Source organism: Mustela nivalis, assembly GCF_964662115.1.
Source record: "Mustela nivalis genome assembly, chromosome: 17".
Classification (NCBI taxonomy): domain Eukaryota; kingdom Metazoa; phylum Chordata; class Mammalia; order Carnivora; family Mustelidae; genus Mustela; species Mustela nivalis.
Window position 1 is genome coordinate 13,918,177 of NC_139036.1, and position 11,375 is coordinate 13,929,551.

Sequence of the window (11,375 nt, forward strand, 5' to 3'; positions counted from 1 at the left end):
GGTCAGCGTGTGTGACGATTGATCTGCGCATTCCACATTCTCTGGGGAAACCCGTCTTGCCCTCTGTCAGGAGTGGCGCTGACAGAGACCCAGCAGCCACTGACAAGCAGAGTGTCCCATCACTCAGAACCCCCACCGACTCAGTTCACAGGCCAAGGCAGGACAGAGCCTGGGTTTCAGGGAGCCAGTGCCTTGTGGGCATAGGTGGGAAAGCGGCTCAGCAGAGTGAGAGGACTCGGAGGGACTGGGGCTGAAGGGTTACCGGCACTTTTTTGGTTTTTGTTGGAACAAAACAAAAGCTTCTCTCTGGGTGCCATGGATGGCAGAGGTATAAAGAAAGGAGACAGGGGTACCGAGATGCTGGCTGAGAAATGAGAAATATTAGCCTGTTGGCAAACACGCAGGAGGATGGTGGGCCCTGGCCCGGAGCGCCCCAGTCCCCACACCAGGCCGTGCGCCCAGGTGCACAGCCGCTCCCTCCAGAGCGTGCTTCCGGCCGAGCTGACTTCATCTCATGCTCTGACGAGAAGGGTAAGGGCAGCAGGAAGAACCCCAGGACTGGGCTTTGCTTCTGGAACAGGGGACAATGTCATGAGCTCAGGGCCGCACAGCACGGCTCATCTTGTTTAAGTGCCTACGGCTCACTCAGGCGGGAGCACAGGCCAACATCCTCTGGCTAAGGGGCACGACCCCAGTGGCTTGGGTGACATGGGTTTGCTTTAGGAAGACTTCTAAGAAAATCTCAAGTATCTTGAATCTAGTCGGTTTGGCTTATATTTGTTCTTCTATAGCCACAAATCATTATAACCAAATGTGGCTTAGGCTTGATTGTAAACTTGGTTTGGGCTTTTTCTGTAAACATGAAAAACATTCTAGTTAGTAAAAGTAGAACTTGTTCTTTGCTTTATGGTTTTCTTATCAAAGATTCTGTTTTCTATTTGAGGTTGAACTGTAGCTGTTGTAAGTTCACTGTTAGTGATTTAGGCCTTGTGCCCATGCCTCTAAATGACAGTCAGTGAAAAACTTCTGCTCTCTCCCTTCTGGAAATCCTTGCGGCAATGCGGCTGCCCCGGCAAGACAGATGTGTGTGTGTTTATCCAACTGGGTGTGTCTGAGTTCCTGTGGGGGATTAAAAATACACAAGATTCTGGACAAAGGGGCAGAAAATCAGTGAAAAGACCTCTATCAATAAGGGCCTTCTCAGGGGCTGTGCTGGGGAAACCTTTTATGCCAGCTAGGGGAGAGCTAATGTCAACGTAGAAAGTGGGGAAACTGTCAGGCACACCCACAGAGGTCTGACTGGGCCTCTGGGGCAGCCTCAGACTGTCAGAGGTGCCAGGCCCCAGACAGGAGTGGGAAGAAGCCCAGGAGTGGGGTTTTCCAGATGTCTCCGAGTACACGTTGAGCTTGGCCGAGTTTCCAGTGTGTTAGTGGGCAAGCACATTCCCGCTGGTGCGTGTAGAAAGAAGGGACCTTGCAGCGTCCTTAGGGACTCACATTGTGATGCCAAGCTAGGCTGGACCTGTTCACACTCACACATGGCTGTCCTTTCCCTGACCGTGTTGGGAGTTCCCCGCCACCACCGCCACAGGAAGACTGGGCAATGAAGTTGCCCAGAAACCAAACCTGTCATTGGTGCTGTTTAATGTGGGATCTTACACATACCGTCTTCTGTCCTTTATCGACGTTCTGTTTCTATATCCTGGCTCACTCAGAAGGCTAGAAAGTCTCAGTGCCTGTTAAGGCAGGCTCTGCTTAAGAGCTTCATGGGTTTTCTGGTATTGAGACCAGAGCGAACCTTTCCCCATGGGTTCTCATGAAGGCTCCCGTCTGGTAGTGTGAGCATGGGGTCACAGAGGCGCTTGTTGGGGAGACCGGCCGTGTGGGAGGAATGAGTCCAGGGAGCCACAGTGTACAGGGCCATTGTGGGGCTCCATTCTTCCCACCCTTACAGCTCAGTGGTATGTGGCACTGGGCGCACAGCTTGGGCTGCCCCTCATCGCCCTACTACCCAGCTACAGTCGTGAGCACAGCAGGGACTCTGACAGGGCATGGGGGGGAGCACATGCCGGGCAGGACATTTGCCATCCTTTGAATGGGTAGGACAGAGTGGTGTGGCACCGGACAGGCCTGCCTGTGTGCCCTGCACTTAGGTGTGGGGCCTCCCACATTGTGGCCATGCATGCCCAGCACGTGTCTGAGACGACCTGCTGTGCACAGGGCAGCTTGGTCTGAAGCACTTGGGAGAAGACCCAAGAGCATCTGAGACAATTACATGCATTAAGGCAATTTCAGGTTTCAGGTTCAGAGTGGGACATGGATTTGCCCCCATCCCCTACCTGTTGAGCCCACCGAGTAGCAAGCTTTAACAGTGACCCTAACCAATTGCTTACATAGACGTCCATCTGGACCAGTGGATTTCAGAAAGGTTAGCCATAGAATCCTTTATTTTAAGAAAAAAAAAAAAAAAAAGCTGGCTTTATTCTTTTTCACACATAACAGTTCCACAGTATAAAAAGCAAGCAGAGCTGTTCTCTGTAATGTTGGGGGAAGCCCCTTGCAGGCGGCCGGGTCCCACAGGCCCCACTCACGGGCTTTGACGCATCAGGCCAAGCCACATCGGGAGCCCCGAGGCGCATATCATGGCTGGAAACGGCGGGCTGGGCGCTCCAGACCCATGGGAGCAGCCTGGTGCTCTGATTCAGGGGTGAAGCTGGTGTGGTCCTCGGGGGCCTGTACCCAGGTCAGCTCTAGCCTGTGCCAGCCCCAGGAACTGGCCATCTGAGGCTGGAGTTGAGACTTGCTGCGGAGATCCTGTGGCCGCTAAGACACCAATCCTATCCCAACCAGTGCCGGAGTCTCCCCAGCCATGCTCCAAGGAGATCTTCCTGCCCTCACCGAAAGAGGAGATCTTTGGCAAAGCCTCTAAGAGTAAAGCGGGACGTATTTTGTCCCCCTGGTAGCAAAGTGTCACTCATCCTGGAACCCACAGATTTAAACTTTGCTGAGGTCACACATGAAGAGACTATTGGTTTCACATTCTGAAAATCGTAGTAAATATGTTGACGTGTTTCCAGGTCCCCAGTAACCGCAAATCCTGCCAGGCTATTGCTCAGGGAGTGCCAGGAGTGGGCCTGAGGGGGCAGGCGCGGCCGGGGTGGGGGCAGCCCGGGGAGGAGGGCTCCGCAGCCACACGCCGCCAGTCACGGCCTGCGACGTCTGCAGGCTGCGTCCCGATGCTCAGCATCACGGTCACAGAGGAAGTAGAGGTGGACAGGACCCCCACCCCTGCCAGGAGAAGGATGTGGACGGGCTGATTTCTAGTTCTTGGCACAGCTTTTGCCCCTGGCTGAACCGATCTGGTCACTGCTTGTCTGAAGAGCCCTAAGCTCAGAACTCAGCTGCTTACACACGTGGTCTGTTTCTCTGGGTTTTTCCTTTCTCATCCAGATAACACCATCTCACAGGGGACGGCTCTCTCCTTAGCATGCCCCACTAATCTCTCGAGGAGCCCCTCCTGCCCCACCCCGCACCCCGGCACCTGCACCTCTGCCTGACTGCAGCCGCGCCCGTGGTGCTGGCCGGGCGGTTAACGGTCTCTCTCTTCTGCTCTCATCTCCACCCAGAGTCTGAAGGAAGGCCTGACGGTGCAAGAACGCTTGAAGCTCTTTGAATCCAGGGACTTGAAGAAAGACTAGCCGCGTCCCGTTCCACTTGAACACACACCCCTCCCAGCCTGCAGCAGCACTACCCAAGCGCTGCTTTTTGTCTGTACCTTTATTTTTTATTATTATTATTGTTGTTGTTATGTTGTCATCATTAACTGTGGGTATGGATGCATGAGAGACTGGTCTATGGGTTGTTCACACCGTTCCCTGCTGTGTTGATTCCAGCTTCCTACGTCTTTGTCAAAGCTTTTTTTCCATGGTATTCTCAAACTAGCCAAGCAGCGAGGGCCAGGAGGGCCGTCCGCTCCCGGCCAGGGTCTGCGCAGAGCCCCCGCCCACCGCTGTCCACCGCACTCACTGTCAGTATTAAGGCCCAGCAGCCTGTCGATAAGCTAGCTTGTTCCGCCGGGTGCAGGGTGCGGAGTCGGCGAGGGCGGCTCTCGCTGGGCTGTGTGTGGGCCCCACAGGGAGAGAGCAGGGCATCAGGTGGCCGCGCCAACCACTCGCGCGCCTTTGGGAGGAGCTGGAGGAGCAGGGGTGGGGACGTGGCTCCGAACCTGCAATTCACTGCCTCCGGCTTGGGAGGACAGCACTTTGTACTCGTCCCACTACTTCAGCTTAGAGCCACACCCCAGGTCATCGTGGGGAACCTTTCACGACCTGGAAAATGTCGAAAGCAGCCATTCCTATTTTTGTTTGTTTTTTATTAAATCTTGCACAAAATCCCGGCCCCTCTCATTCCTTCCTACGCTCGTTGCTTTCTTGGTCACTAGCAGCCCTGCTCTCTCCGTAAAGACTTGCGAGTGTTGCCCTGCGGCCCCAGGGTTTCAGACGGAGCTTGCAAACAGTGAGGAACTCGGTCCTTGAGGGGGAAGCCTGCTCAGGTGCTGAGCCTTTCTGAAAGAAACCTCCACATTGCTTTTGAGAAGGCTGAGTGAAGACCCCTATGTTAAGTCAAGAAGAAAGTAGAGAGGATGTTGGAATCAGATAAAAACTGCCCTTATTACCTGTTTTTAACTCTAACCTGAGCTCTGAAAAGTTCTCTTGCAGCGTTCAGAGAGCCCAGAGTAAACGTAAACCAAGAGAGTTGCTTTTTCTACTAGTTGGAGTGAGACCTTGGAACTGTCAGGAAATGCTGCCGTGGTTCTCAGGAGTCTCCTGCCCCGGGATTTCCGTCGTGGCCCCGGGAAGACCAGCAGTCTTGTTAAGACAAGCAGCCCAGGCAAATGGCAGCAGTGCCGAGGCCTTCAGGGTGGGCAAGAAGCATCTGCAGAGTGAGTGGGGGTCCTATTCTGGTCTCGCTGTGTCAGCGCTTCTGTTAGGTCTGCGGGCCCTGGAAAAGGCACCGTGCCCTATCTCTAGATTCAGTTAAGGCCAGGGTCACCCGGGAAAGCCCTGGCAGGGCCTGGGGCATGCCCTCTTCTCACTGGAATAATCTCTGAGCTCCCCCTGGCACCGAGCCTTTCCCTCAGCAGCTTCCAGGCTCTTAACCCACACCTGTCACTCCTTGGCTGCTTTTCTCCCATGTTTTCAAAAGCAAGAGAATATTCGGTCTAGTTTTTTCATTCTGCTGCTCAGACATTGCTCCCTGCACCACCCCCCTGGAGATTGCTGGTACTTTTAGAAAGGACCATGATTTTGTGCGTGTGCCTCTCAGAATGGGAGCATAGGGAAGGGATGCTCAGCCCCCGGGGCCCATTCCCCAAAATGCTGTCTAATGTGTGTGTTCTCACAGCAGAGGGTGTGCTGTCCCGCAGGATCTGATGGGACAGGGGCCGCGTCGGCTGGCCTCTCTGCCGGCTCCTACTGCCCTGGGTACTCTGGCTCTTCTCCAAGCAGCCCCCCTCCCTGCCTCCGGCCCTCCCACCTTCGTGGCAGGGTCACTGTGCCGAGTCAGCCTGTGGCTGCAGCGCTCTGACCAGGTCAGAGAGCACCATATGCACTCGTCTTCATCCTTTCCTCTCGGGGTTCACCCTCCAAATTCGGGGAACATGAGTGCAGCATGTGGAGGTCAAAGGCAGAGACAAGGAAACCCCTCCTTTCACCGCAACCTCTGAAGGCTCCTCCTCCTCGCCTCAGAGACAAGAAGCCATGGTCCTGGGGCTGCTACCCTCCTGAGGTTACCAGTAAGCAGTCTAGAAAGGGGGGTACTCTGGCTCCTCTCCAACAAGAGGCTGCTCCCACCACAGCCTCCAGAAGAAGCCCCGCGCCGAGCCTGGTCTTGCCGAGCGTTGCACAGTGACCATGGCTGTCGGACTAAGACCTCTGGCTGGAGGGAGCAGGCAGAACAGAACAAAGAGGGGTTTCAGTGAGCACCTGTGTGTCGCACCCCAGTCCCCACTCCGCCCTGCAGACCCCCAAATCCCCCAGGAAGAATTTAGCCACCAGGTTCCAGAGAAAACAGAGTATAGTTGAGGAGGTGAAGTTGGTTTCTGTGCTGATGGAGGAGGATCCTATGGGGGCTGCAGATGGGGTGATGTGGGTGATTGTCCGGGGCACTCCCACCACCCCTGGGGTGGGCCGCACAGAGGGAGTGTCCCCCTGCCCTGGGGGCAGGGGGGTGACATGAGAACAGGGATTGAGTCTGTGCAGTCATGTTTTCTTTCCTGGTCACTGGCTCATCTATAACCCGCTGGCCCCTGCAAGTCAGCCCTGCCAGACACATGCAGGGGGAGACTGCTCTGCTGCACGGCTCTCAGGAAGGCAGACAGATGTTTCCGTGCGCACTCGGACGCACACTGGGCCACGCCCTGCTGCTCGGGCTCCTTTGGCGGTGCCGGTCCGGGGGTGAGAGCCAGCCTCCCGGGCCCAGTGGCTGTCTGTGGCCCCTGTCGGCACCATGGTAGTGGCTACAGGAGGTGGCAGACGGAGCACACCGCCCTTGGAAATGGAGGCTTGTGCCATTAGGCATCAAAATGGGTCGGAATTTGAGAGAGGAAGCTGGGGCCGTCCTGGGGCGACAGGTAGAGGCCACAGTGGGCATGTATGCTTTGTCAGGAGCCCAGACCAGAGGCCTCTCCCTGGGACTCCAGCAAGTAGAGAGGCCAAGGACAAGGGAAGTCTGTCACCCGCTCACTGGCTAACAATGAGCCGGCAGGGGTCTCACGAGGGCAAGGCTGGGAAAGGGGGAATTGCTGTGTGTAACAGAACTGTGATCCTCCAAGTCTGCCTGAAGGGGAGGCCGACAGATGAGGCCAGGAGACGAATCCGATGGCACAAGAAGAATCTCTTTAGAGATCTCGTTAATACTCTGGAACACTGACTGCTGGCCTGAGGATGGAACGTGACCCCTTTTGTCACTGCTGCCTGGTGCTCCCCTTGGCAAGTCTGTTTTTCAGCTCATCCCGGCCCGAGGCAGTGCATGAGGCCGCCCCCGCTGGGCCTGTGGCTCAGGGCCTACCCCTGGACCCCCTCTCCGTGACCATAAAATGACAGCTATACAGGGCCCCATGCGCTCGCTGGCTAACCCCCCAGGGCTGTTCCCCACTCCCCTGAGCCAGCCTGCAGGGAACTTCTCCAGAAGGTTCCTCCCTCCCACCCATGCTGGGAACTTCCCCGGCTCCTGGCTCCTTGGGCTGCCTCAGCCTGCAGGCTCCGGGCAGGGACAGCTCTCCTCTCCCCTCCTTGGTACTCGTTGGCCAGCTTCATAGCTGACCTCATGCCTGAGTTTGGAGGCGGTTCTCCAGGGACTCAAAGCCATTTTCAGTTAGAGTGGAAGGACTGTAAGCCATCAGCCTGTGCTCTTAATGTAAGAGGATTCCTGGAAGGAAGTTTCCTCCTCATTGTTCTAAAGAAGCTTGGAATTTTTAACACTTTCCATTCTAGACACAATTTTAGAAAGCCAAATAACTAAAACCAAATTCCATGCCCTCCCCCCGCCTCCCCGCCCCCCGCTTTTATCACCAAGAAAGCCTGGATTGGGGGGGGTATTTTCAGAGGTTCACAAAGGACAGGGAAGTATGTATAGTATTCCACTTAGCAGGAATTAGATACTGAAAAGGAAACAGCTTGGCATGCTCACCGGAAGCTTCAACTCTCCAGAAGCTTCAGTCGTGTGGAATCCCTCCCACCCTGAACACACCGAAACTGCGCCATGGCTGTGTTTTCTGTTAGGCGTCTGCTGGGTCACTGGGTCTGAACCTCTGTCCCCACACCCGGCCCCACAGCCCCGCCCTTCCCACCAGCTCGGGAACCTGCTGGTGCAAAGGCTTCTGAAAGTTCCAGTGTTGGCACACTGCTCTCTTCCTCTTCCGTCTTGGGCCCCTCTGCCTCGGGTCCCTGTTGAGAGAGGAGGCCCTAGGCATCCAGCTAGCCCACCAGCGACTGGGAAGGAGCACTAGTGGGTCTGCCACGCGCTTCCCACCTGGGACTTTCTCCGGCCTTTCCCTACCACCAGATCCCTAAAAGGTGTGTGCTTAGACGTTGCATGTCTGATCCTAGGAAAGGTCTTTTTACCTACCTGAGATCGGGCCAAAAGCTAAAGTCCTTGACTGTTCTCAGCACCGAGTAGGACACTGTGGCCACGTCCCTTCTTCCGTGGCCACGTCCGCCCGGTCCTCAGAGTGCTGTTAGGACGTGGAGCCCGTTGAAGCTGGGAACGGTGCGCTCTGGTCACAAGCCCAGACGCACTCTTAGCCAGCTCATGCTTTCCTCAGTTGAAGACTGAAGCTGAGAATCCTGCTGCAGTGAGTCTGGTGAAACCACTGCTTTGGCATCCTTTGCTAGGAAGCCATGACCCACACGCAGAGTGGAAACGAACAGTATCGCTGTTTCCCAAGGGGTATGCTGGGAGAGACCCCGCCTCATTCTTGTGCCCTTTGGAGAACGAGTTGCAAGTATTCTTGGTTCTTTATAAAGGGAAGAGGGCTCCCGTCTCCGAGTGTTTCAGCAGAGTAGGAGGAATCCATCAGCCACCCCCGGTGTAGGGAGCCAGGACGGCCACTCAGATGCAGCCCAGGCCCTTGTCCTCTCCGTGTCTACATGGGCTTTGGGAAGAGAAGTCACTGTGCACTCTGTGTGGACGCCAGCCTCTGTATTGACAAGCAGCTGTGTTTATTTTGTTTAAAATAACCTGTATATTATTCAGAGTGAGCAGTGTAAATATTACTCGGAAGTTACCGCAGGGATTTTTTGTGTGTGACAAAGTTTGTGTGGGTTTAAAAAAATAAAATCCTATGCAGACCTCCCTTTGTAAGCTAGGACGGATGGCTTTGAGTACAACCTTGAACTCCACCCAACATATAAGCAAATGTTTTCATGACTGATATATCTTTTTAAAAGCTGTGGCCACTTCACGGGGGGGTTGTAAAGAGCATATGACAGTCTCTGGGATGACAGCAGGCCTGCCTCCGTGCCCGCTGGCCATGCAAGAACACCGCGATGCTCACCGCCAGAGCACTCCGAGCCCTGCAGGGAGAGCAGCGTAGGGAAGAACCTGGTGGGGCCGTCTTCCCCGTCCGGGCCGGGCTCGTGGACAACCTGGAGGGAGACGTCATTTCGAGCACCGTTGTGGCCGGACTGGCCTGACTGGGTGACCTGGGAACTCTTGCCGGGCTGGGCATCTGCATCTCCTCAGCTCCTGGGTTCTGTGGTGGGACGGCGTCGAGGCACCAACCTGGCCACGCTGTCACTTTACTGCAGGCATCCGTGGCCATGTGCGGTCACAGCATCTGAGAACTGGATCGTCGGTACTCAGGCTGAGCCAGGAGGGCATGCAGGGGGAGGCACACAGTCCGTGGCGACCAGTTGGGGGGAGACTTCCCAGGACACAGTTGGGACACCGCAAAGGAGCGGAGTTCTGGAGAGGCAGTGGTCACCAGCACAGTGCACCTGTCCCTCTGTCACTTGTCCCAGGCCTCTGTCTTTGCCCTTTGCACTAGTAACATACATTGCAATTTTGTTTCATAGCAAGCTAGGAATAGGTCATATAAAGAACACTAAAGTCATTATTGTGTCACGTTTCTATCACAAAACCAATTAAAGTGGATTTTAGGATTTACCTTTAGTATTAACGACTTATCTACTGATTGATTGTTAGGACTTAAAACCAGTTAAGTGATAAGAATTCATGTGGTTTTCCTAAGTAATATTTATAAAATGTAAAGTTTCTAAGTGACTCCTCAACAACTGTAATTCTTTACTTTTCTCACTACTAGACTCTTCTATTGGCGTGAATGTCTCAGGTCAGCTGTTAGGGACATGACACGGAGCCGCGGGGGGAGCTGACACAGGGACAGAGTGGAGTGTGTGCGCGCTGTTTTCTGCTGTGACGAGTCGGGACATAATCCAAAGCATTGGTTTCTGCCACAGCGAATTCTTTCAGCCGTCGGGTGATATTCCAACCCAAAGCGTGTATGATTATTCTAACGGGTGTTTAATTTCTGTACTAACGCTAAACAATATTGTTCATCAAACCCAAAGTGCCGTGCAGGGGTGTGCAGAGGCCTGGGGAGCGTGGGCGAGCCCTTCATGCTGGCCTGCAGGTGCGGCGGGGCCCGGGGCTGGGGGGCATCCCGTGGGCTGCGCCTTCCTCCCCAACAGATGAGCCTGGCCAGCCGATCCGCCCGCCCTCTGGGACAATTCAAGACGGTGATGGTGTTGTTGCGGCTCTTTTTTTAATTAACAGAGTTTCTGAACGACTGTTCGCTACAATTTGAAGTGTTACTTTGACAGAATATTTATTCCTTTGTGTGACATGCTAGATTCCCACGGATGTCACTGATCATTTCTACTTTGTAAATATTACCTAACTTTACATAAACTATATCATAATAAACTATTTTTGCATCACCCTTTGCATGCTGTGAATGAGGTTTTGTGTAGTGCAGAGACATGCAACCTATGCATTGAGGTCAACATTGTCAACATTCAGAAAGTGTTCCGTAGCCTGGAGACTTCTACTGGAGTTTTGCTTTTACTTTTTATCATCTGCTTATTTTATTTTTTAAAGATTTTATTTATTTATTTGACAGAGATCACAAGTAGGCAGAGAGGTAGGCAGAGAGAGAGGAGGAAGCAGGCTCCCCGCTGAGCAGAAAGCCCAACGTGGACCTCAATCCCAGGACCCCAAGATCGTGACCTGAGCCGAAGGCAGAGGCTTAACCCACTTAACCACCCAGGCACCCTTCATCTGCTTATTTTTTTTTTTTGAAAGATTTTATTTATTTATCAGAGAGAGAGAAGGGGAGAGAGTGAGCACAGGCAGACAGAATGGCAGGCAGAGGCAGAGGGAGAAGCAGGCTCCCTGCTGAGCAAGGAGCCCGATGTGGGACTCGATCCCAGGACGCTGGGATCATGACCTGAGCCGAAGGCAGCTGCTTAACCAACTGAGCCACCCAGGCGTCCCTCATCTGCTTATTTTTAAACAGTGTTTGCAGAGTTCAGGATTAGTTGTCGGCATTTTAAAATCAGGAGACTTTATATCATGAATCTACTGGGGGCACATTGGCTCCGTAACAGAAACCTCCAGGGCGGGTCAGAAGCACTGTGCGAAGTCCTGAGGATTCTCATCTCTGTCCCTTTATAATTACATTCATCTACAGTAAAGTGTTACTCTTGGTTTTATTTATTTATTTATTTGACAGACAGATCACAAGTAGGCAGAGAGGCAAGCAGAGAGAGAGAGAGGAGGAAGCAGGCTCCCCACTGAGCAGAGAGCCCGATGTGGGGCTCGATCCCAGGACCCCGGGATCATGACATGAGCTGAAG

General features: G+C 54.0%; 1 protein-coding gene across 10 annotated transcripts in view; it reads left to right on the forward strand.

Moving 5' to 3' along the window:
• Positions 1 to 10,462, forward strand: part of MPRIP (myosin phosphatase Rho interacting protein) — a 145,482-nt gene extending 135,020 nt beyond the window's left edge. For 6 of the 10 annotated variants that reach the window (XM_082706826.1, XM_082706831.1, XM_082706832.1 and 3 more), the window contains one exon: positions 3,627 to 10,462. In XM_082706826.1, coding sequence (XP_082562952.1) covers positions 3,627 to 3,698 — 72 coding nt within the window. In that variant the 3' untranslated portion in view covers positions 3,699 to 10,462. The remainder of the gene's footprint in view (positions 1 to 3,626) is intronic. The other 4 variants (XM_082706829.1, XM_082706828.1, XM_082706833.1 and 1 more) reach the window with 1 other exon arrangement.
• Positions 10,463 to 11,375: the final 913 nt, after the last annotated feature.